Raw genomic sequence first — 26,295 nt, 5'->3', positions numbered from 1 at the left:
GGTACTATAGTCCACTTTTAATTTGGATACACACATTAGATCGTTTGTGTTCTGTTGGACTTCTGTTCATGATGACTTGAGTACAAAAGGAGCCCAATGGAAACAAGCGCAGATATTAAAAAAGGGTGCATGTTGCATCCCAAAACGCAGTTTATAGTTAAGGGAATAAAACAACGATGGATGAAGAGGGTTTTTTATTCTAGTATTCACAATCTCAACAAAGCACAATATTCAGTGTTCATTTCAATGTAACACTGAATGGAACCTTGCAGATCAGTTTGCTCACTCTCAGGGCTGTATTTTGCGTGTCTTAAGTACCAGGTCTTATTCCCTAACTTGAGTAAACTAAAGACCTGGAGGCGTGATCAATGCCATTTGGCTATTCTGAGTGGCCAAAGAGCATTGACCACGCCTCCAGGTCTTTAGTTTACTCAAGTTAGGGAATAAGACCTGGTACTTAAGACACGCAAAATACAGCCCTCAGTGTTAAATTAACAGAGGATTTTACTGTCAACAAGTAGTGGATTTTAAACATCTAGTCTACCACGGGTGTGGTGGTCCTCTATATTACACGATTGGTTTTCAAAGCAGTGGGCGTAGGTTTGTTACTATACCTTGCATTTAGAAGTTCCCGCCAGATGCAGTAGGCAGAGATCTACAGTAGCCTATGACGGTCATGCAACGACCCTGTTGTTGATACCCTGGATGGGGAAGGACCCTTGAGGATTTCACACCTTCACAAATCTCAGATTGAAATGTGTTTGTCACCTGCACAACTGTGTCTGACTGTCCGTGTATTCCCTACTACAGTACACAGGCCAACATGCAATTATCCGTTCACAGCACTGGGCTTTTTACATGGGAAGCGACTGACGTGCATAGCAATTCATTTTTAATGAGGCGATCGGACATCAGGACTATGGGTATTCTGACAGGCGGAGCACACTCCTGTGAAACTGTTGTTTGTGCTCGTTCCATGCACCTGCCCTTTGCCCAACCTTTTCCCACATGCCACGCAGGACAGTGATTTGACACAGATGAAGGAGGCTGCTTCATCTTCATCTGATTGCCTGCCGTTTACTTGTGGAGTGATTGTGTCTGTGCTCACAACCGCTGATCGAAGTGAGAACGCAGGCGTAGTGATGCTCTATAAGTAAGCTCTGTAAAGTCCTTACAAGTGAAACTGAAAAATCCTAAATTTAACTCAGAAGAGTGTACAAATGGAAGTACCATATGTTCCATTAGTGCACGCTTCAGAATGCATTTACATTTTATTGTGTAAGCATTGGCTGCTACAAACATGTACCAAGAAAGACAGAACTAAAGGTGATCACAACATCAAGACAATAGACATTTTGGTACTTATATGTACTAAATTAATTTATAGGGATCCTGGTGGATCTCTATGGTGACACGGGGGTGGGTGGAGTATCGGGTTGGCTCTCACCATTTGGTGTGAACCTCCTTGATGGTGGTATTAAATTGTTTGGATTGTATATTGCTTTATTTTGATGTTTATAGGGTAGGCATTTATAAGCTTTCAGCTTCAGCCTATTCCTTTTGATCACCTCCAGTTCCTTTTTTTTTTTTTTGTTATGTAACCATGTGTTAACAACTAAGCTGTTTTGTAACTGTGAAGATGATCAAATAAACTAAACTAAACTAATACTTTCAGCTTTCTGAGAAAATATATAACAATCCACTTACAAGGAAGAACTTGAACTGATAAATTATGCAAAGAACATAATTCAGACAACAAAGCATAGCTTATTTGTGTATAGACAATGCACATTAAAACATGAGACATTAATTAATAAACACTGATGATAGTGCTGTCAAACAAGTACTGGGGTATATGAAACTATCTATGGAAATAAAGTTGAAAATGAATACATTTAATAGTGGCTGGGGGCGGGTCCTTGGCCTGAAGACCCCTGCTGTAGTTGCATTTCCTTGTACAGAGTACTATTGATGAATAACAGTTTAAGTCCAAATTTTATTCTGACCCCTTATCCATCATTTAGGATAATTAGTGTGGACTTGGAAACTGTTATTCGTCTATAGTACTCTACAGTTATCAATCATATAGCTGGGGACGCCATGTTGAGAACCACTGGCCCAAGCCAAGGCATTTTAAAGTCTTAAATCCTTTTATAATTGATCCGATCAGGAGCCAGTGCAGTCTGTATATGTAGTCACCATATTTCCTCTGCGTTGTGTCACAGTTCTACAGTGCTGTTTTGACGAGCCTTGAAACCTATCATCCGCGTGCTTGTTGTGTCTTTCAAACGTAAACATTTTCTCCATGTCAGCAAACATGTCATCAAAGATTCCGGCCTCAAACCCTCCTGGGAACCTCTTCTTATGTTTACTGTGTGCCTCCTGATGAGACTTAGAATGGTCATCAAAATGTCTTCTGTGACGGGCATGCCTGTTCAAACTGGAAATGTCAAAGTCTTTGAGCATGTCAAAGTTGAATGGTTGGTGGACGTTGTGCCTATATCCACTTTGGGTCTCCCCATTGAAGTGTGTCCGGTATCCAGAATGGTCATAATCTCTTCTTTTGTCCTCATCTGATAAGGTTTCATATGCTGCGCGCGCACACACACACACACACACACACACACACACACACACACACACACACACACACACACACACACACACACACACACACACACACACACACACACACACACACACACACACACACACACACACACACACACACACACACACACACACACACACACACACACACACAAAATAATAATTATATTATAAATAGCTAAATGCACATGCAATCATCAGTGTCTTTTTGTATGTAAAGTAAACATAAAACCTATCTTACCTTCAGCAATTACCCTGAACTTCAGTTCAGCATCGGGGCTCTTGTTCTTGTCTGGGTGATACTTCATTGCAAGCTTGTGGAAAGCCTTCTTTATCTGACGCTGAGTAGCATCTTTAGGAACTCCCAGTATGTCGTAGTAGTCCTTCTTGGCGAGGATCAGTTCTGTTATCATTAAGATGGTCAATGCAACCGTTATGGCAGACTGTGCATTTGCCATAGTTCTGATTGATGACCTCCTGCATTTAAAATAAAGTGACAAAATAGAAAAGGTTACAGGAAGGTTATGGGAAACCGTGCCAACAACTGTATTGATTGATTGATTGAAATATTTATTAACAGTTTGCAGAATTACAGTACATTTCAAGCACAACTCAATACAAAGACTGTTAACTGTGAGTGGACGACCCAATAAAGCATTACACTTGTTTACAAGAGGGTCCACCTTGTTCAAATCATCAAAACATTTAGAGACGTACAAATAGACACTTCTACATAGTAAAAAATAACAGACAGGAATTCATCATAGAGGTAAAAAAGGGAAAAGAAACATATACAGTTTCGAATTGCCGCCGCCAGTAGATGCCCTGTGGTCTGAAGTTTTCTTTGGGGTTTTTGAGCTACAATGAAAACAGGCAACACAGTGAAAACAGTGACATCTGCTGGCAAATCCCATTGACATATATGGGATTTGCAGGCTCTTACATCACAAACAGCAGGAAAATCAGAGCACCTGTTTGAGCCAGAAAACCCCAGATCACAGAAAATCTACTGAATGTTAAAAGTTCATGTTTTTTGGGTGCAATTGAGCTTAGTAAAAAAAATAAGAACAATTCCGAAACATTTTTTTTAATGTCACAATCCCTTTAAGTATTTAGACAGGTACATGGGTATCTTGGTGGTGTATCGAATCTTGTGGACCAGACCCATTGCAAGATGCTGTACTCTGTCATCAACCCTAAGCCATTCCAGCCTGTCAAAGTGGGCAGGGGTGAGGTGGGTTCGGGGGGTGAGGCCAAGTAGGAGCTGGACCAGTTTGTTTTGGGAAGTCTGGAGCCTTGTTTTAAGGGCCTTTGAGGTGCTGTGGTACCAAGAGGTGCATGCATAGTCAAAGAAACCTTGTACGAGGGCTCCTGTTAGGGTCTTCAAGGTGTTTTTGTTGACCAGTGAGGAGATCCTGTAAAGGAATCTTGTTCTTTGGTTGACTTTTTTGATTACGTTGGTGGTCATTTTATCACCGGAAAGTCCAGGATGGAACCTACGTAGGTAATTTCATCTTTTCGTGTGATAATATTGTCACCCACTCTAACCAAGAAGTCATCTGCCTTGCTGAGATTACTATTTGATCCAAAGAGAATGGATTCAGTTTTTCCCTAGGTGTAAAGATAGTTTGTTATCAGCGAGCCAGGTGCAGATTCTACCGAGTTCAGAGCTGAGGGCCTTTTCAACCTGCAGTTTGTTCCTGTCCGAGACTAGCAGTGCTCAGTCATCTGCGAACAGGAACAAGTTGCAGTCACAAGCTGATGTCATGTCGTTTACATAAATTAGGAACAGTAAAGGGCCTAGTATGCTTTCTTGTGGAACGCCACAGCCGAATGACAATATATGGCTCTGGATACAGGATAGGTGCCACATGGGCACTAGGGACTAGGGAGTCGGGACATCTGGGACTGGGTACCTCGATGGCTATTTGTCCAAAATGTAAAAATATACTGTATACGGTATATATTTTTGAAAAATGGTATACATGATGTGAACATGCACATACAGTACGGTAGCCTACACCATTCCTGGAAAATATCCTGCCTAGGGCATGCAATTGCTCAGGGCCGGCATTGCTTTAGACTAGACTAGATGGTTAGATCGCTAATACCTGGATGTTTACACTGCAGCACTTGCAAGTTCAAACCTCAAGATTGGAGTTTCTAGGTGAAAAAAGTGTGAATGGAGTTTCTAGGTGAAAGTGATTTTTTGACATGCCATGAGCTGCCATTGAGCCCCATTATAAATGTCTCAAATTTGAAAGCACAAAATGTCTAAAAATATGAAACATTTCAAAGATTCATTTTCATGCAAACATGTCCACCGTAAGATGAACCTAAATAGGTTTGAATGGGGTTTCTAGGTGTAAGTATAAAGCACTTTCACGGTCCTCCATTCACACTTTTTATTATTCAGCTTACTGTGGAGACACATGCTGGAACTTTTTACTTTGAAATGTTTTGTAGTTATTTAACTTAAACGGCCAATGCATTCTGTATGGCAATAGCACAAACTTTGGCATGGTACTAGTCCTACATACTTACCCCTAGCCCATCTCGGAACCCTCCATAAAGCTTTTCTGAAATTTGGATGTCGCTTTGTGTAGGTCTGGGTCGTCAAAAATGTCAGAAACTTCAGTACCATTGGGTTCTGCTTGGAGGGCTAACTTACGCCTATAGCAACCCCATTCTAGCCTACTTAGGTTCATCTTATGGTGGACATATTTGCCTGAAAAGGAATCTTTGAAATGTTTCATAGTTTTAGAAATATAGTGCTTTCAAATTTGAGACATTTACAATGGGGCTCAATGGCAGACATTGGCACGTCAAAAAAGCACTTTCACCTAGAAACTCCATTTACACTTTATTATTCAGCTATTATCCAGACACATGCTGGAACTTTTTACTTTGAAATGTTTTGTAGTTTATGAGTTATTTAACTTAAACGACCAATGCATTCTCTATGATTGGAGGGTTAAAAAACGTAAACAAAGCGTTCATTTTCACTCACCCTTTACTTTTCGGAGACGGAGAGTCCGAGACGTCAGGTTGGCTATTTTATTAAATGTTTGCCTACTAACTACAGTAACATTTAAAATTACATGTTGTTTAGATTTGAAATATTATGCAAGAGAATGGCCAAGAAGAGCAGCCTTGCCATCTTCTTCTCTTGACTCCTTTTCCCTTCAGACTTCTTCCTCTCTCCTTTATTGGTGGATTGGTGGTAGATACCGCCACCTGCCGTACCGGAGTAATGGATGAGTGCCATATTGACCATAGGTATTAGACATATACTGTAGCTATCTATGGCACTATGGGTATACTAGCCTACTATTCGCACGGCACACATATCTCATCCCATATATTGTACCCCATGTTAAATACGTTGTCTAATTGTGTGGGGGAACTGAACTCATGTATTTTCATCTAACAATGATTTTAATTTAATGTATAGGCTATACTGTAGTGTAGTCTACAGGAGTCCAGAATGTTCATAGCACGCGCGCGTGCGCGCGCACACACACACACACACACACACACACACACACACACACACACACACACACACACACACACACACACACACACACACACACACACACACACACACACACACACACACACACACACACACACACACACACACACACACACACACACACACACACACACACACACACACACACGACAATCTGGCATGTGATTGGTTGGAGACTTGGAGTGCAGTTTGTGCAGACTCATGGAACACTACAATGGTCAAGAGGTGCACACACATCCACAAATTGCAATGGGTGCAGGATCCAAAAAATAACTAACTATACTAAATAAATAAATAACCTCCCGATAGCTGAAACGTATTTTTTGTCCGCTCCATCAATAAATTATTTTGGGAGCTTTTAAAACAGTATTGAATTTTATTGCACCTTGTTATAAAATCCATGCACCACACAGCCATATACATCCATGATCACAACATAAAAAATAAGAACAGGAAATGTCTTCATTAAAGGAAGCAATAACACACTATCCATTTCCAGAGATGTAGTTTACTACCATGTAATATAAGTTAACACACTGTATTATAACACATACTAATGATGATCTCATTGGGACAATCATATAGCGTTTCCTTTTTTTGTACGATCAGTGCATTTAATATCACAATTTCAAATAAGTAGAAACAAAATGTACAAAAAGCATAAATAATTTGAACATCAAAACCCATGGGCATTTTTTTCTTTCTTCTTTTCGAGCTTTCATGACCTTGAGCAGCCTGGACATTCCGTCTTTGTAAACATTTCTATGTTAAATCTACAGTAGCCTCACACAACATTTTGCTGATTATTTAAATGCAAAACAGACACTTTACAACTTTTCCAACAATCCAAAACATGTACATAACTTGTACACAGAATGTCACCAAGAGCACTACACCAATATAGCATTAATACATCACTTCTCCACATGAACCCTAGGGCATGCTTGTTGTGTCTGGGCAGGTCACAATAGGTTAACTGTTTATTTTTATTTTAGAGTATCTAATTATATTTACCCCTTTGTCTCCCCAATGTAGTCGTTATGTCATCCTATCACATTATTTTAAAGATATCTTTTGGGGACCTGGGCCGTGGCTCAGCAGTCCAGGCACCTTGGCTGGTAATCCAGTCTGGCAGTGTGCCGCGGGTTCAACTCCCGATCCCGACAGCCTTCACTGCATGTCATCCCCCCATCTCTCTCCCCATTTCCTGTCAGCCTACTGTCTGTCCCTCCATAAAAAATATAAAATAAAGGCAAAAGCCACAAAAACAAAACTAGCCCAAAAAATATTTTGGGGCTTTTTTTTCTAACTTTATTGATATACAGTAGAAAATGGGGATAGTGATGGGGGGCATACACTAGTCCGACGTACCAATAGTCTGACATACGTGGCTGGCCATTTTTGGCGGGAACCCCTTTTGGTGTTTTAAGCATGATGTTATAAAAATAGCAGATCTACAAGCTCATAGCGCTGCACCGAGTGTCGCGTTACGAGCTTGTAGGTCTGCTATTTGTAGAATCGTTCTCAGGTCTAAATGGGTTAAGCCTCACCCGTGACTCTGACATACGTGGCCAGTTAAGACTCACCCGTGGCTTCCACGTGTGGTTAGGGTTTGGGGTAGGGTGTTGGACTGTTAGGACGTCGGACCAAAGATATGCACCTGAGAGAGATAGGGAGATACCGCAAAAGCTGTCAAGATAGGGAGTCGAACGCAGGCGTCAGCGTCACTAGCACTGCTATACCCTTATCCATACATTTTTTAGACTATTTTGTTAGTTAAAATTGTTCAACTAACCAGACACATTGTGAGCTTGTAGATTGGCTATTTGAACTATAAATAGTTTTTCAAAATAGTAAAAAGGGGCCAAATCGCTACACACATTTCTGTATGTATTATTCTACTGGCAGTGAGGAGCCACCACCGGGAGGATACAGTGCCTCCGACCCATTGCTCCCACCCAACACTCCCTGCCGTATGTGCAGTGATAAATATCACAGATCATCTGTAAGACCAACCGATCGGTCCGATATTTAGCGCAACCTAAACCACTCTTAACCTTTTTTTAATTAATAAAATGTAATTTTGTCCAATCTGTATCTGTGATAATGTATATTAATACAATATAACTCATACAAACGGGGTGTGTTGGGGTGGTTTTGTCTCCCTGATCTTCTATCGAGACATTTACATCGTATTAAAGGTCATGTCTCACCTAGACACAGACATTTTGACCTGATGATCAAGATTCAAGGTAAAAAAAAAAAGGTTCAGCACTTCAGGAAACCAGGTTCAAATCCAGGGTAGAAGAGGAAAGTTACATAGTGCAGTTTAGTTCATTAACTTAAGTCCTATTCAAATATTTTCAAAATATGCTCACAACACAACACTTGGACGCAACACGTAGATCAGATTTAACTGATGAATTGAAAATGGAGGACCCTGATGTAAACAAGTCTTAGTGCTTTTTCTGGTTTTATCCTCATCGCAGTTTTTGTATTGACCTGTACTTTTGTTGAAATGTACCCATACTACATACTATGAATAAAAATTTCAATCATTTAATCAATCAGCTTTTTGGAAAATCTTTGAACTTTAGCAACATATACCTATAATGACATGCCCAAAATAAGGACAGGTTGAAAGGAATACCAAAACGCTCGCCGCAAAATACAGTCGCCCCGGCGTAACCTCAGTAAAACGGTGCCAAAACCTAACCTGATCCCTAAACATATCCTCAGTAAAACTATGCCTAACCTCAACTTATTGAGTGGTGCAACCACTCCTACAACCAGCAATGTCCGTGTACCTACCTGTTTGTATCAGTGGTCATGAGCACGAGTGGTGTGCGCATGCGTGAAATTGGAACACGGGGTAATGCTGCGTGCGTGCATTTATTAATACCAGTAGGGGGTGCCAGAAACAGAGAGAGGGGTAGTGCTGTGTGAGAGAGAGAGAGAGAGAGAGAGAGGGGGGAGTTGCACCACTCGGTTCACACAGGTGTGATTTTTTTAACCTTATATTGAGTAAAACAAATACAAGAATACAAGATCCTGGTCTGCGAAGAAAATGGGGGCGAGCGAGTCTTTGAATCTTGCTAGATCATTCATTTTTCCTGATCAACACGTGAGAAGTGGTTAAAAATCAGGATACATTGGCTGCAAAATTGCCAATACCGATCATAAAAGTCAAATAATGGCCGATATATCGGCCAAACCGATATTGGTCGGGTTCCAGACACCCTTGTACATCTTTTATATAATTTATCAGCCACTATTAAAGAATGTCTCCTCTAGGACTTCAGTGAATCTCTCCTTCATCTGCTGACGGAAGCTGGTGTACCACTCCAGCAGCCGCCGCCTCCTGTCAATCTTCTGCTCTTGGCTCAGCCCTCTCTCCTTCTCCAAGACAGCAGGCAACTCCTTCCAATCTTTGACAAAGATGAAGGGCGCTCCGGCGGCCTTGAGCAGGCGCAGCGGGGTGCTGTCTCCGGTCGTGCACGCTCCGGGTGTCTGGACGTCCTCCACCACGGGGACTGAGCCGTAAGCACAGGCCTCGTAGATGCGGTAGCACTCTGCGTTGACGCCTACCGGGCAGAGCGTCAGCTCGCTCTGGGCCAGAGCCGTCTGGTACTGCTTCAGGCTCTCTGGTGTCTCCTGGGGAAGCCACCTGAGACAAGGACACAGTGTTGTGTTTACATGCAAGACACGTCAAAACATTATTCCATATAATAGACAAGTAAGACGCGCAAACGCGGGAAGCGAACGCAGCTCGTGTGTGTGTGTGGTTGTTTGTGTGTGTGTGTGTGTGTGTGTGTGTGTGTGTGTGTGTGTGTGTGCTACAGCTGCGCCCTCTGGTGGCGGGCGGGTGGTGTCACAGCGGGACAGACAGACACACACAGACAGACATGATCTGCAGGGTCTCATAGTTGCGTTCGCAAATACACTGAAGGTAGGGCTAATTCTAGTTATTGTGGCCGGAGTTAGAATTAGACCGTTCCTCACCCAGGAATCAGCCCAGCTCCTAATCCAGACAACAGTCTTGTCAAAACTCGACTATTGTAACTCCCTCCTTACTGGCCTACCAGCTTGTGCACTTAAGGACATCATAAACCGAACCATGAGAAGCTGTTTTCTGTTCCCACTGACATTTGACCTGTGACTTGTGTGGTCTTTTCATTGGCATGTGTTAGGACCCACCTACCCCTGAGGGGGTTAGGAAATGTATTTAAGCTGAAGTCTGACTGAGATGTGGTTGAGTCAGTACGGTGTTCCATTGTAACGCTTCACTACTGTCTCCGTATTCGAATACATTCTATTCCAATACTCTGAAACTCTGAATTGTGTCTGTCTCATTATTTTGTTTAACTGTGTTAGAAGTGCTCACCGAACGATTTCTTTAACATTATCGTACAGCTACCACAGACGGATGCTTAATTTATACACCAAAAATAAAATGTTTCACACTGACACCTTGTGGGATTTTTAGCTTGATATATACTATACTTGTAGATACAAGTAGCTATTCAAAATCTTGCTATATCTTATACTGTATATGGGGGTCCTCTTCCACGGCATGCATAAACGCCTAACGTGCCTGCAATGCCCTGCATAACGTATTTCTGTACACAGCCTCCGATTGGACGTGGAACAGACAGACGAAAGCCAGTGTACCAAGTACCAAAGTAAATAGAACAGACCTAACAGGTGAAAGTAGTCAGTGGATGCGAGCATGTGTGTGTTGGTGCACATGCGAGCACGATCCTTTCCTCTGGAAACAGTTTCATAGCTTTATAGCCTTCCCAATTTATGCTTCCTTGAACAATGGTGTCCTGAGGCAAATACAGCTGATCTACACAAACCCACAGATGCGACACGTTGTGGGGTTATAGATTGTCTCGTGTAGGAAGCTTTTCCTTCTAGGCACAGAAAAACACTTACTTTTGTAAAGATTATTTCTTCTTTTTAGACAAAAAAACCAAGAAAAACAACTTACTTCTCCCTGGCAGTGGTGATGCACTCTTTCTCCAGGTTAGCTCGTTTCAGCACCTGCATGAGCGTTTCTCTGGAGGAATTTTTGTAAACAGTTCCTAGGAAATTGCAGAGGTATGGCCTGATGGAGGTGACCATCAGAGGATTAAGCCTGACCAAGGGGAACTGCCGATACCTGTGCACAGACAAGTATGAAAACACCTTAAAGACGTGTTGTTCATCAAAACTTCACAGTATTATATTATTGTACCTTGTAAATACAATATAACTAACACAACTTTGGTGGTTGGAGGTGATCTGGCTACTGCCTATTGACACATTTACATGTAGACCTTGCGGTCGGGTAGGGCCACTACTGGTTGACAGCTATTGCATGAAATTCAGAGATATCTGAATGAGCTCTCTAGCCTCAACAGTGGAAATGTTCAAAATCCGGGTAGGACATGATATTTACAGTTATAATGGTGTACAACCATGGAAAAAACTAAATTATACAAAAATACTAAAGAGATGACATACGTGGCAACCCCAAGTGGCCACTGAAAGATGTCCTTGTCATTGACCCAGGGGCTGTCATACACCAGGAACAGCAGGTCTACAAAACCTCCGTTCCTCTTCAGGTAGGGGCCGATCCAGTCATTGGTGCAGTGTTCATCGCCTAGCAGCACCACAGCCACATGGGACACTGTGCGGGCCTGGACCAACGCTTGGACGTGTTCCAGCCAGCGCGTGGAGTAGGAAATCTTCTGCTTCTCACGGCCGTTCAGAACTACAACCAGGCTCTTCATGTCAACAGGGACGTGGCCCTGGACCACTGCGGGGCCCGTGTAAAAACTAGAGATGGTGTCAAGAAGGGAAGATGGAGAGAATAAATGGAGAAAGAGAAAAAAACTATCAGTGAAATGGTTTTGGTCATAGACTCACATTCTGAGATCTATATCTACAGGTACGTTTGGTTACATCTAAATTCAATGAATGGGCTAAAAATGTGTGCAAACGTATCATAAAAGGCAAACATTCTGTTAAAAAAGCCGATCTACAAGCTTGTAGATCTGATATTTTTAGCGAATAATTTGGGTGTTGAGGGAAAAATGTATGGGGTGTATAGACCTGTGGGGGACCCTGGCAAACAAGATAAATGGTGTTTAAGTGGTTAAAAGTATCTCTGTGGCATCCTACCTGAAATCAATCTTCCCTGATTGAAGCTCCCCCTCTCTCCATTGCGCCACTTTGTCTGTAGGGTTGAGGGGTCCTTCTAGAATATGTTCCCACAGGTAAAGCCCTGAAGAGAAAAGAAGCCCAAAATACAATTAAAGATTTGGTGTTATCATAACTGAGTTTATTGACTGGTGTATCATTTTGTTTTGTTCGCCATTTTATTTTGTTCAAAACTAAAAGATTAAAACTAAAAGATTACAACAGAGCAACAGCTTCAGACAACTTACAATGAATGCATTTAGAAGACTCTTATCCACCGCAACATAAGCTCAGTAAAAACTCTCTGGTGCAGTATAGTGACTATGGACATACATTTATTTATAAAAATGTTATAGAGCGTCGCAGTCCTGCCCCCTTTCATGACGATGATAGGCCCGGAAGATAATTCCTCATTAATCTTTCCCATAGGTATTTATTTAAAGACCTTTTAAGCCTCGGACAAAGCCAACTCTTATACTCTCTTATGTTTTTCACCCGAGGAAAGCTATTTCCTGTTGCCTTATATGGCGTGAAATTGGTGTGGATGTTCAATACCAGGCGAATCGCTCGGTAAAGAGGCAAAATGAGCTCCAGTCACGATCTGCACAAATGAAGCCATTACGCAACCTTTGGTGAATGACACGTGAGATTTGTGAATCTGGCCCAAAGGGTCCATTCCATTGGTCCTCCTCACTAATATTAATTTCTAAGATGATATGTTTCCTGTGATTCATTGGTGGGCTGTGGACAGGTCTGAAACCTGCCTACCAATGACATCGTCATTGGGGATTCCAAGCTAAAGTAGCATACTGACTCAAGATTCTTTTGTATAAAATAAATAATAATAAAAAGTTTGAAAACTTCTTTGCAATTACCAACCTAGTGCCTACCAATTATTTCATTGGTAGGCAGGTTTCTTAACTGTCCACAGCCCACCTCTGAGTGAGATTGTGAGAAAGGAGTTTTCATACATTTTTAGGGATACATTTCACATCAGCACCCCAAAAAATTGAAAAAAGAAAGAAAGAAATACATCATTAAAACAACAAACCATTTGGCTGCAAGTTTGATGTCGATGCTCATTAGGAAAGGGTACTTTCATTTTCATTCTGACCACTGTTTTGTGTTATGTCCAAAGATATTTTTTGTTTTGATACTATAAAAAAAGCCCCTTTCATGTTTTATCTTTGTAATATTATGAACAAAACAATGCAATGACGGATTTATTTTATGGATATTATGATCATATCCATGTGCTTTTCCAAGTAAAAAAAACTAAACGCATCACCCTCCCGCTATTGCCTTCTTCCCATTTGCGACGCGTGGCGCTAGGATTCTAGTAATAAACATATACCATCAGTGCAGGTTTTGACTAAGGGCTCAGGAGGTATTGTTTAATGTATGTTGTAACAATTCATGTTGTAATGTATATAATTATCCAGTCACATAGGGTCTGAGACGCCCAAAAGGTCTGACCCTAGAATCGCCACTGTAATGAGCAGTGGATAACAACACAAACATACACTCCATGCAAAAGCTAGGGACATCTTCCTTGAAATAAAAACGTCTGGGTTTCCGAGCCTATAGGCACATAGCTCCATCTGTGACCACTCCCTGTTGTAGTTCCATCCCACAGTGTGGTGAGGTCACTCACAGGTAGGACTAGTAATAGTGACGTATGTCTTATTGTCTTACCTATGGCAGCTTTACCCCAGATTTGGACCTTGTGTCTTTTGGGTTTGTTCTTGTCCATTTGGGCCAGATACTGTCTGTACGCCTCTCTCTTCTTGTGCAGCGCCGAGTTGTACTCCACCTCCTCATCTTCCCATGGGTTCCACTCTTCATCTTCTACGAAAGGTGCAATAGCACCTCCATCTCTGACACCACCTGTAAATACACAGAAGAACAGAAGATCTCCATTATGACATTCCTAATGGTGTTTGAAGCAAAGGAATGGGTTTAACCACTATATACATTGTTGTTAGACAACAAGCAGCGAAATCAGCTGATCTATAAGCTCACAACATGCAAATCTGGTATTTTTGAAAGTTTTACAAATGAAAAGTATTTCACCTATGACCTGCCCAAAATAGGGACACCAACGCAATAATAATAATGGTGATGATAATAATACAAAGAACGTATAGCTTTTCTAGGTGCTCAAAAAAGATGCTTTAGTTTACAAAACAAAAAAAAACAAAATAATTAAGTAAAAGATTATTAAAGTACATAAAGGTTATAAACTAACTGTATTGATTTTTCCTTAAACAAAGAACCGTATGTAGATCTCTGTCAGTACAACTAATCATCACACTGCTGATGTACAGTATGTTACACTGCCATGTTGACATCTGACCTAGTTTTTCTATTTCATTCTCTCATCTCACATTTCTGGAAACTACAATGATTCGCCCACTTTTGTTTTACACCTGTTGTAAACCTGTGGTATGACAATAAAGATGAGTTGAGCTATAATAATAATACTACTACTACTACTAATAATAATAATAATAATAATAATAATAATAATAATAATAATAACGGTAATAATTATAATAGTTTGTTGTTGTTTACCTGCGGGTGCACCATTCTCTTTCTTCACTACTCTGTGTACACGGGAAACCACTTTGGCACTAAAGAAAACATTATACGCCGCATAGAGAGAAAAGGCCACGTATGCAAAAATTATCAAAAGGAATAGTTTTCTTTTAGGTATTTTCATTTTTTATTATTATTCATGTACTCTTTCTCACGTAACCATTGTGCAGATTCTTCTCCTCAGGTTTGCGTAACCACTTCCTTTATTGTTTACACCACGAGGACCCCTAAATAAGCCAGTCCCAAAACTATGCCTGTACTAAATTGGGTGTTCTTAAAATATCCCATTTTAACTACACGTTTGTGGCAAAAGAGCACGACGAATTGATATCGACAAAAAAACTCGCTTGTAAGTATAAAATTTAAAAGAACATAATCAGTAAATGCGCGTGATATGCAGAAGGCGGCGCGGCCAGTGATGTATATGTTTCTTTTCCCTTTTTACCTCCTTTATGATGAATTCCCGTTCTGCTCTTTGGCTTTATAGAAGTATATATGTACGTCTCTAAATGTTTTGATGAATTGAACAAGGTGGACCCTCTTGTAAACAAGTGTAAATGTGTAATGCTTTATTGGGTCGTCCACTCACAGTTAACAGTCTTTGTATTGAGTTGTGCTTGAATTGTACTGTAATTCTGCAAACTGTTAATAAATATTTCAATCAATCAATCAATCAATCAATCAAAGACTTTTCCCAGCTAGAATGTGTTCCGATCTTAATATATACTAAGGTTCCGATGTGTTCCCCTATTATGTTATTATATTATTATAATTATATTATTATTATATATGGTCTGCTCCAGTTGCAGTTTTTGTATTGAGTTGTACTTGAAATGTACTGTAATTTTGCAAACTGTTAATAAATACTTAATACAATCAATCAATCAATCAACCAACCCAGATTCGGCACAAACAAGGGTCAAAATAGAGAGTATGCACATGCATGATTTTCCCATCAGGACACGCCCCCCTCATCTAGACTGGCAAAACATAACCTCGCCTCACCAGGCTTTCCACCACCTCGGAGGCCTGGTCTCTGTTTCAAAAGTCAGTATGATCCTGTCGGAAGCGGATGATATGTTGTAGTTTGTAGTCGACAGGCAGGAACAACAGGCTATAAAAGCTCTCGTAGCCTGCAGCTTGAGAAAAATCGGTTTGAGGGAAAAGGAAGTTGACAATCCCTTGACAACTTCAAAACCGCTCTCAAAGGGCACCTACGGACGGCTGCAATTCAAAACTGGCCCCCGTAAAATCTGAATCCCCACCGCCCCCTTATGTTTCCTTTCCCTTTTTACCTCCTTACATGATTTCCTGTTTTTGAGTGGTGCAACCACTCCAAGGAACAGCTTTGTCCCTATGTCCCAACCTATGTCCAATGAGTATCAATAGGGGTGCTGTTTCACCACTCGCTTCAGACTGGTCTGATTTTTTATATAGAAGTGTATTTGTTTTGTATTTGTTAGTCTCTAAATGTTCTGATGAATTGAAAAAGGTGGACCCTGTTGTAAACAAGTGTAATGCTTTATCAGTGTGTCGTCCACAGTAACAGTCTTTGTATTGAGTTGTGCTTTCATGTGAAATGTACCCATTCTGCAAACTGTTAATAAATACTTCAATCAATCAATTAACAGAACCACACGTTTGGGTTCAACATGAATCTGTCTATAGCCGCCCGCTGTGGCGCGGCTCTGGCCACTAAACACACAGCGAACTGGGCGAAGGGTCTGACCCTGAAGACACCCGGGGTGGTCGCAAAGGGAGCGGTGCCACTGACAGCTGCTTTGGGTAAGGTTCTATGTGCAATTTCCGTCAGTTGGTAAGTCACTCCACCCCAGGCATGACCATGGCCATGCCTCGTGACATCACGTGAGTCGTGACATCATCAGGGATGGAGATCCCTATTAAGCCCATATATGGAAATGCTCTCATGTCATCATTATTGGCCAGCAACTCTACATCTGACCTCAAACCTCAACCCTTAGATCTCCATAATATGGAGGTGACCTGTTCTGACATTCCATATGTTGATCCTTAATCCCCATCCATCCTTCCTCTTTGACTGGTACTTGTCCATTTAAACCCTAGACGGGCCTGCCCCATAGTTATTAGTGCAGCTGAGCCCGGCAGTCGGCAAAAACTAGAGTTCTCAACAGGCCCGAAAATTAAGGCCCGGCCCTAACTGGGCCCTCATCAAACCTTGTACACTCAAGACACTGCCCCCACTGCCACCTTTATATCTCCATATATGGAGTTTACCTGTTCTGACATTCCATATGTTGATCTGACCACATCAAACCCTGTATACTCAAGACACGCTCCATATATGGCCAGTACAGAATTCATTCCATAATATGTTGATCTGACCCCCCATACCAATATGCCAGTGCTCGCCCAGCAGTTGACTTCATGCATGCGCATGCCCTAAAGGTCGGGTTTGTTTTCACCGAAAATAGCAGATCTACAAGCTCAAACTGCCTTGCGATGCAACCGTTTGAGCTTGTTTTCGGCTGCTGTTTTCGGCGAGCGACACTGTGGCATGAGTATACATGATAGGACATTGGGTTGTAATTAATGCATTAAATGTGTTCATCACTTTTAATGTAACTCAAAAGTAAAGTACATTCTACAAGTACATCAAAATTGTACTTATGTACTTGGGTAAATGTAGCTTACTATAGCTCCTCAGTCCTCACTTTCTGGTTACAGATGTCAATTCGTTGACATGCAGGGTTTGTCTTTGGAATAAGACCTTGTATTGTTCTTGGTTGCAGACCAGACATAAAGGTGTAAAAAGTTAAAACCTGTGTTTGGAAGTTAAAAACATAGATGCATTTGAAGACATTTTTACTCCTGAAGTTTCAGTTTGAGTTGAGATACTGCATGGGCATAGACTCATAGTATATATTAATTTCTCCACACCCGTGTGAAGTGAGTGGTGCAACTCCGTGTGGGGCTCCCCAGGGGGTCCCTGGAACTTCCAGACCCACAGGAACAAGCCCAGGGTGCCGGCCCGTCCGTCCAAAACGGTCGAGAAATTACAGTTACCGCGTGGCCCGTGGGGGTCCCTGGGGGGTCCCCGGAACATCCAGACCCCCAGGACGCGCCCAGGGGCCAGGCCGGTTCCGGCGAGCCACCCCACGTCCGAAACAGTGAAGTCAGTTACCGTGTGGGGGTCCCTCTACTGTACTGTACTGTCACACCCAAAATAATCATATATACAGTTAATATGTGTGTGTGTGTGTATTAGGCTGCACAACAGTGACACTTGGTGATGAAAACCAACCAAACGCTATTTTCATGCTCGGACACAGGGACCCAGGAGTGTCAAAAAACAAAAAAGGCATGTAACTTCGTTCGGTACAATTCTATATAGCTATTGCCGGCTACAGCTGCAACTTTCAAGTAGTAGCTTACTTTTTCAATTAATCAATATGTACCAGTACAGCTGGGCTGTGTGCCCATAGCCATCGCTGGAGAATATGGAGGCTACTACTGCCCATGCCATGGCTCCCACTACGACCCCTCGGGAGAATTAGTAAGAGACCTGCTCCTCTCAACCTGGAGGTGCCCTATTACGAATTCCCTGATGATGACAGTCGTGGTGGGATAGTCACTTGAAGCTCTACCTCTGTGTGAAGCTCAATTCCTGCTTTTTCGCAAGACAGCGCCACGTGCCAAAAATAGCTGAACTACAAACTCAGGCCCTCATTTATCAATCGAGTGTAAAATCTGCCACAGATTCGAGTGCAGGTTTCGTAGTACACCCACGTCGCCACGGCATTTATAAATGCAAACAGCTGATCCTTCCTTAATTTCGTTCCGACGTTAATAAATGTGACGGCTGAAATCTATCTGGCACGCCCTATGAAATCAAGCCTCACCCTCGTTTTTACGACATGAACGTTCTGCAATACGACCAAACAACGCATGGTATTGTAACCATAGTTACACAATGGAAAAAGCTAATTTTCCCCTTGCTGCCCGCCTCACCCCCCCCTCATACTCATACACACACACACACACACACACACATGCGCACGCACGCACACGCAACTTGCAAGCCCAACTGGTGTGTTATTGTATTTTAAATATATAAAGAACGAACACCTGCATGAATTAAATAAAGCTGTAGGCCTACCCTGTCTGTTTCTCCTCTCACCTCGCTTGCCTTTCTGGTTAGTAAACCACAGCATGCAAGCCACCTTTGTTTTAAATGGTCCCCCAAACCGTCCACACTTCACACTTAACGGCCGGGGATGTGCCCCACCCCCCCATGCTAATTTGCCCAGTCAATCATTTGATCCACGCTACGCGCCTGCTGTGTGTTGTAAGTTGTAGGCTACTGTTGTAGCCTATATTAAATTATTAAAGTCTTCATTCATTTAATATACAACAAAATATATTAGTGAACGAAAACCTGAACCTGCGAACCATGAATTAAATAGGCGCGCACACACGCTGCTGTTTTAGGTGCATCTCCTCCCTCCTGTCCTGTCTGTCTCTTGTGGTGGTCCGTCCATGACACCGTGACCACTGACCATGCACGTTTATGACAATCTATTTAGATTTCCTCGCGAGTCGCTGCAGTGGCTGGGCTAGTGTCAACTGTCAATTATATTAATGTGGTGCCTAAACCAGCCTCATGTACATGGCACTGGCACTGGTGGGCTGGCTGGGTTAGCCTATCTCCGATGCGGTCCACTGGATTCCCCTGCACTTGCGTTGGCTGGCACGCCGGCACGGCACATTTGGCATTCGAGCGTCGGGTTTATACTTAATTAAAAGGACGTGACGTAACGCGAGAAAGACATGGCTGTAGATTGCAGTAGCCATAGGCTACCCGTTGGTTGGTAGACTTGACTATAGCATAACCTCGGTCCCAGGCTTATCTGCGAAAAGAAGAGCTATAGCTGCAGCTATGCAAATGCCTCTCGATCCATGTCATGGAAGTTAACTATTGCAGGAGGGGGGGGGGGGCTACCGGTATGCGCTCACGCAAAACACTGTTTAAATGGCTTAAGCATGACTTGCAAGTTGCAACATTGTTTTTAATTGCGTGATTTTAATTGCTTGCACACTCCTATCCTACCAATTTCCTATGACATGCCTTTACAAAATATATTTCTTTCACATGTATTATTAGTTTTATACATTTTAGGAGTGAAAACATATGTTTAGATGCCTGTGACAGCCTCTCGGCTGGTCAAACAATGCTGCTCCGCTGTTCTACGACAGAAAAACTGGTGAGGACAAAGCGTACGTCAGCTCCCGACCAGACGTGACTTTTTGTCCTACTCAAGTTCAATTTCAAGCTTTGGCGGAAATGGTAAATGCCGAAAATGTCGGTAATTTCGGTGTGCACCCATATTTTGGCGTACGCACGGTTGATAAATGAGGGCCTCAGTGTTGCACACGCAACATTGTGAGCTTGCCTTGTAGGTCAGCTATTTTTGGCGTGCAAGGAAGTCTTGCAATGGAGAATAAATTAGGCTTCATGATATAGATCAGTCACATCTGTGTTGTGAGATCTCTTAATAACTATATGTTTTAAATACTTTTGTCGCAGCCTTCTACTGAAAATAATGCCCTACTTTGTCAATAGCTGACGTACCAGATCACAGCAGGTCACAATGCAACACAATGACAAGCTTGTGGAGCTGCCATTTTTAATTTTTTGTTAAATCTGTCTGTTGATTTTATTTAACAAAGTATTAACAATACTACATTGGATCCTAGTTCATGGGTGATTTTTGTCCATTTCTTGAAAAGTAAGTTTGAACATAAAAAAGGAAACGTTGGAAATCCACTCGAATGCACAATCAACTATGTTTTATGTCCATTGTTTCTGCCTGACAGACACGTACTTGCAATTAATGTCCGAACTATAATGAAAATAACGTTATTGACATTGTCAACCAGTATGTGTCCTACCTGACACCACGGTATAAAGAGTAGGGAGACCACCTCCAACCACAGATGTACCATGGTAGTTATACTTAATAACATACTCTAACTCTACCATATAGATTGGTAAAAAATATTTTATTCACAAAGATTAAGTAAAATGGATTGCAGCCGTAAGTACAGTGGGAACAATATAGTATTAACACGTCCCAGATTATACATACTACTTGTTCATTGAAGTGGCTGCCCAACTTTACCAAGAAGTACGTACAAATTTCAGGTAAAAAGTTTGCAGATGTGGTAATGTCTTAAATAATGTCAACTTATATACAGATGGTGGAAAACATTTTGCCAGTGATCAACAGCATGGAATCAAATTTGACTAATCAGTTGAACAAATTCCTTCAGTTTAATAATTGGCAACCTAAATAAAGGTCTCAGGCAAAAAATTATGGTATGCTGTACAGTACACATTGCTACTACACTGTAGCTACCTTGCAAACAAATATGCAAATTTAGCTTCTTATGTAAAGTGACTTGACGTGTGGTCTGAGTAAGCACCAAACGACACGTCCATCACAACTTTTGAAGCTATACAAATTATCATGTGATTATCAGCAATGGATATTTATATAAATAAATAAATAGATAATGCACTGCTGGTGACTTTTTTTCCCCTTAAAGCAAAACCTGACAGCATTTTTTTTTTTTTTTAATAAGAAAGATGTCAACCTGTTTATTTTACTATTTTAATTAGCCAGACTGGATCCATAGATACAGATCTTCGAATTTGTATTTGTATCAAATTGAAGAAAAATCACACCCATGTGAAGTGAGGGACATCTCATTCTGGCCAATTACAATGTGCGTCCTCACTTTTATCTTCAATATGTACTTTGCTCAGCCAATCAAATCATCGCTATGGGGTGATCAACAAATCACAAGCCAATGTTTGTGTTTATACAAACCCGGAAAGCTGGGCACAGGATGCGCGACCCTCAAAAACAAAATCTGGTTTTCTAATGTTATACATTGTCAGAATCCTGAATCGTGAGGTGTTCATGTTACGCAGTGCTAAAGTGCCTGCCCAACATTGCAGATGTTGTAGGTTTGAATTCACCAAGGTGCGTCCGGCTTTGCCGAGCGTCTACTCCACACAACTGGCCAGTGTTTGGGGGAGGGAAGCCAGGTAGGGAGGGTGGTAAATTGTCACTGCACGTATACAGGCTGGGGCGGAGCCTGTCAGCAGGGAGTGTTGGACAGGAGGAGTGGCACGAAGGCTCTACCTCCATACAGCAGCAGTGACAACACATCAAGTGTGTAGAGAGGAATCAATTGGAACAACTACAAAAAATTAAATAATTTGATGTCACCAATATTTGGAATTACTGTACATGATGGCAGGTTACACCAAACCTCAAAAGAATTGTAATTTTGCTTCAGTAATAATGTCCAGTTAAGACACCGGTTCTCAATCCAGACATAAGTCTAGTCCACATAATGCACCTCTGCCTGCAGTTCTCTGGTTACATATCCAAGGAGGGCACCAGTGATCTGCTGTTTCATGGTGCTGTTGCCCATTACCAAGGCAGTCAGCTGGGCGACGTCTGTCCACTGGACCTCACCCAGAATGACCATGACGTCCCCATAAAGCTTCTGTTGCTGCTGGGGGGATAGCTCCATGATGATCTGAGGTAGAGGTTTGAACTGTCCACTGGTTAGCCAGCACCCCAGAAGACCACCAACAGCGCCCCCTGTTGGAGGGAGAGTGAGGTTAACAACTCCAACCCATACTTTGATCGAGGTATCCCAGGGACGTACAGTATACTTTTTCCCTAGTCTAAACCAAATCTCTTTGCTGAACATAATATGTTCAGCGAAGACAACGAGTCCCAACCAAGTTATGCACTTGTAAAACTGGTATTTGCATGGAATGTTTGCCTGCCCTATTATATACGGATACCGATACCCTGAAGAAGGCAACTTGTTTGTCAAAACGTTGGTAACAATAAAAGTATTTTTGGCATTTCACCTCTCCTTTTTATTTTAATGTCTGCCCTATTATGACATGCCCAAAGTAGGGAGGCTAGGATTAATGTGGTAAATAACGTGTGTCCAAGATATTGAAAAAGATCTGAGGCTCTCAAGAGGGTAATACGATTTTAAAAGTCAGCTACATGATTAACAGTTTTAGGAACCAAAATGGACATGTAACTCAGTGCACTCTAAGTTAATTGAATAAAATAAAATAAAATAAAATAAATACATGATGTTTTTATCAAATGCACATCAAACTGGGGGGGTCTTTGAAATGAAAAAGGATGAGAATTAGTGCCATGACAACATACTGGGCTGGGCTGTGATAAGTTACTTAATGCTTACCCAGTGCAATACCCAGAGGTCCTCCCATCAACCCTCCTGCAAAGGCCAGAGTCCCAGCTGCTGCTGCGCCCTTCGCTGAGCCCTGCACCGCTGTCTTTATCTGCTGATTGGCTGACAACTCACAACAGAGGCGCATGACATCTTGAAGTCGATCCATTCTGTGAAACAATCAATAAGAATTGTATAGTTTAACTATCATTATTTAATTAGAGCCAATGCAACTTTATTTGTACAGCCCATTTCACACACAAAGACAGTTCATGTGTGATTGCACATAGGCCATTAACAGTTTGACTGTTTTTTACGATTAACCCGCATTTTAATCAACCCCCCTTCACTGCCGAGATTGTTGTATTACCTTTAGAGCATACGCTGAATTATTTGGGCTTTTAATCCGCGAAAATCCATCAAAAAAAGCTCCCGTGGTTTGTTATGATCTGTGTGTAGCATCCACCATCTTGGTGCACCCGGAAGACGCACACAAGATTGGTTTCAATGAGGCGTTGCAACCAATGCATTTCCATTGGCCTCAATTTCCCAGAAGCCCTAGCAGCCCACAGCATGTGACGATTTCCGGTTTCGTCATCAAAGCGAAGCCATCCAGTCTCATACTCCGCGACGAAGACGGATTTTCTTTTGATTCATTACATTACGGCGGATTAAACACATAAAACAAAAGGCGGGTATGTCCGATACGGCAGCGACATTAACCTGGAGTAATCCATTCGCGGCACGGAAACTGTTAACAAGAAGAACAAATATAAAAGTCTAAAGGTCAAGTTGCACACTATCAGCATGTAATCAACTACTCATTCACATTTTATTGTAAGAGCATTTATCCTTCTGCTCTGCCACCAACATGTGGAACTTACTATGACCGAATCATTCAGTCATTTACTGATTCTTATATCCAAATTGTCAAATTTGAGTTTGGGGACCCCTAGGGGTTCTTTGGGGGGACCCCAGCAAAGCTATTTGCTGTTTATACTATTTATACTAGTATAAACTATACTATAAGTTTATACTATAAGCTATTTATACTATTTCATACTTTCATACTCATCTCTTATTGGAATATGCATGGCCTAATATGTATCCGTTTGAGGGTCCTTAGTTGATATGAACATTTTTAGAACCACTGGCCCCCTCTGATCAGAACTTAACCCTGTCCCAGATCCTCTCTAATCGCAGTGAGGCGTTGTGAGCTTGTAGATAGGCTATTTTAACAACAAGCAAGCTACAAATTAGTACAGAACATACAAATGACCAATACCCCACAGAGTCTCCCAATAGGAAGGGAAATACACTCGACAGGACAGATTGAACAAGGACAAGTAAAAAAAAAAACACCAGAGTAAGGCCAAGTGTGGACAAGTTCAGACATGCACTGTTGCACAGACATACAGTGAGACATAGGAGGACCCTAAGCAGAAAGCAAACCATAGTCCTAGAGACCTCTCAGTGTCTGCAATCCCCCAAGAACACACAAGGCAGAAAGAGCCCCCTGTTGGCTATGACATAAGAGAAAGGACAATGGACGGGTCCGCAGAGGGGTGCCCTGGGTGTGGTCAGTGCTGGTTGGCTGCACCTGGCCAGCAGGACACTGCTCCATGGATGCAGTGCCCTATTGGCCGGGTGTGGCTGATCGGTGCTGGCTGTGTCTTGGTGATGGCTGCGCCTGGGGTGCCCCTCCGTGGATATGTCTATACCTGGAAGCTCGGATGAAAGGGGCAGTGAAATTTGGCCAATCACTGCTGACCCGCCAACTGGAGAGTGTCGTGGGTAAGTGTTGAAAAAGTTTGGGGACCACCAGATGTCCTATCTTCCAGGCCAAAGCTTTATCCATTAGAAATGGATTATAATAACTTCTTTTTTTGGGGACCCTTGTACAAGTGTAAGAATAAATAAAATAATAAGTATTAAATAAGTAATATATAATGTCAAACATCCTCTGTGACAGGCATCATTGTGCAGCATTGTTCAACAAGCCTTGTTCACACAACAATGGTTGTATGGACTATGGAGTCATGTGATGCCATACATGTGTGGTAGTCTTGTGTATTTGTCTTGTTGCATTTTATCTGACTGCCACAATGAATCATGATGACACAGAAAGTTTCCTAAGTAATTAATCTAAAATCAATAAATTCAGAATCTTCACTGACTAAAAATTATTATATTAACAATCTGAAGTAATTAACCTAGTTCAAGTTGAGCCAGCATGATGGGCCAGCATGAGAAGTGGACACAATAAAGTGATAGGCTAATAATAATAATTGCCAGATAATAATAGTAATAACAAGAACAGTGATATTTGGATCACAATCACCTCACATAGATAGACACATACAAGGGCATTGGTATCTTAGGACATGTTTAGATCACATTACAGGGACATTGCTTCTCCAAAATAGCAGCATTTAGAATTAAAGCTCCCCCTCCGCCTGAATGACTAGACAAAGACAGTCGTGTTAATATTAACTACCCAAAATGTGCCTTTCGTCTTTGCCTAAATGCGTTTAAAATGTAAAAGGTTTGACTCACCTGTTTTAGTAATGTGGGTGATTTCCAGATCTGTGAGTTTGGTGTGACATGAGACAACATTACAGATCATGACATGATCGCACCGCAAAACGCAATGCCTGATGGGCCACTGATGCCCACATTGATGCTTCGTCGCAAGGCGGTTTCGCGCACCAACAATCTACAAGCTCACAATGCGTTGCAGACGCGAGTCATGCGACCCATTGTGAGCTTGTAGATCGGCTATTTTCGGTGCCTGCCTTTGATTCGCAACTACGTGAGCCAATGAACTGCAGACAGAGGAATACATCAAATAATAAATAATAGAAACGTTAAACATCCTCTGCTCTGCGTCGTCTGCGATAGCATAGGATCGTTGATTCATTGAGTAAAAAAGGTCATTGACCTACTTCTTGTCAATATCGTAAACAAATGATTACGTAACACTGTCACGTGGGGGTGGGGAAACACACACCTACTTCTTTAAACTTTGTACTAGTAGTTTGTTGATAAAGGACGTCATATTCAGCCACTAATGTGTCTCGAGCGGGTGT

General features: G+C 41.8%; 3 protein-coding genes across 4 annotated transcripts; all 3 read right to left on the bottom strand.

Moving 5' to 3' along the window:
• Window positions 1–1,667: 1,667 nt before the first annotated feature.
• Window positions 1,668–5,784, bottom strand: dnajb9a (DnaJ heat shock protein family (Hsp40) member B9a). Its single transcript, XM_083763990.1, has 3 exons — window positions 5,621–5,784; window positions 2,852–3,087; window positions 1,668–2,591 (listed from the first exon to the last, which is right to left on the bottom strand). Exons 2-3 carry the CDS (start codon window positions 3,066–3,068, stop codon window positions 2,167–2,169), a joined length of 642 nt encoding a protein of 213 aa, XP_083620116.1. The 5' UTR covers window positions 3,069–3,087; window positions 5,621–5,784; the 3' UTR covers window positions 1,668–2,166.
• A 743-nt stretch (window positions 5,785–6,527) lies between these two features.
• Window positions 6,528–15,122, bottom strand: rxylt1 (ribitol xylosyltransferase 1). 2 transcript variants are annotated; one of them, XM_083762417.1, is made up of 7 exons: window positions 15,088–15,122; window positions 14,909–14,967; window positions 14,030–14,221; window positions 12,317–12,419; window positions 11,657–11,971; window positions 11,142–11,312; window positions 6,528–9,815 (listed from the first exon to the last, which is right to left on the bottom strand). In XM_083762417.1, the coding sequence occupies exons 1-7, from the start codon at window positions 15,093–15,095 to the stop codon at window positions 9,413–9,415; spliced, it is 1,251 nt and encodes a 416-aa protein (XP_083618543.1). In that variant the 5' UTR covers window positions 15,096–15,122; the 3' UTR covers window positions 6,528–9,412. The 2 variants fall into 2 exon arrangements, with proteins under 2 accessions (XP_083618543.1, XP_083618542.1); XM_083762416.1 differs by having other exon boundaries at window positions 14,909–15,116.
• Window positions 15,123–20,732: 5,610 nt separating this feature from the next.
• On the bottom strand, window positions 20,733–25,882 carry LOC310856873 (protein C19orf12 homolog). Its single transcript, XM_083762385.1, has 3 exons — window positions 25,763–25,882; window positions 23,219–23,376; window positions 20,733–22,590 (listed from the first exon to the last, which is right to left on the bottom strand). Exons 2-3 carry the CDS (start codon window positions 23,373–23,375, stop codon window positions 22,325–22,327), a joined length of 423 nt encoding a protein of 140 aa, XP_083618511.1. The 5' UTR covers window position 23,376; window positions 25,763–25,882; the 3' UTR covers window positions 20,733–22,324.
• Window positions 25,883–26,295: the final 413 nt, after the last annotated feature.

Source organism: Protomyctophum parallelum, assembly GCF_964188405.1.
Source record: "Protomyctophum parallelum genome assembly, chromosome: 4".
Classification (NCBI taxonomy): domain Eukaryota; kingdom Metazoa; phylum Chordata; class Actinopteri; order Myctophiformes; family Myctophidae; genus Protomyctophum; species Protomyctophum parallelum.
The sequence above is the reverse complement of the archived record's forward strand: the minus strand, read 5'-3'. Positions and strand labels throughout refer to the sequence as shown.

Excerpts from the sequence above, each read along its gene's own strand:
- dnajb9a (XM_083763990.1), bottom strand. The coding sequence starts at position 3,068 with ATGGCAAATGCACAGTCTGCCATAACGGTTGCATTGACCATCTTAATG. Across the intron at positions 2,592-2,851 it reads GTTCAGGGTAATTGCTGAAG|CATATGAAACCTTATCAGAT; the intron begins GTAAGATAGGTT and ends GTGCGCGCGCAG.
- rxylt1 (XM_083762416.1), bottom strand. The coding sequence starts at position 15,056 with ATGAAAATACCTAAAAGAAAACTATTCCTTTTGATAATTTTTGCATAC. Across the intron at positions 14,222-14,908 it reads AGAGAATGGTGCACCCGCAG|GTGGTGTCAGAGATGGAGGT; the intron begins GTAAACAACAAC and ends GTGTATTTACAG. Across the intron at positions 9,816-11,141 it reads ATCACCACTGCCAGGGAGAA|GTGGCTTCCCCAGGAGACAC; the intron begins GTAAGTTGTTTT and ends TCCTTGTCTCAG.
- LOC310856873 (XM_083762385.1), bottom strand. The coding sequence starts at position 23,375 with ATGGATCGACTTCAAGATGTCATGCGCCTCTGTTGTGAGTTGTCAGCC. Across the intron at positions 22,591-23,218 it reads ACCTCTGGGTATTGCACTGG|GGGGCGCTGTTGGTGGTCTT; the intron begins GTAAGCATTAAG and ends TCCCTCCAACAG.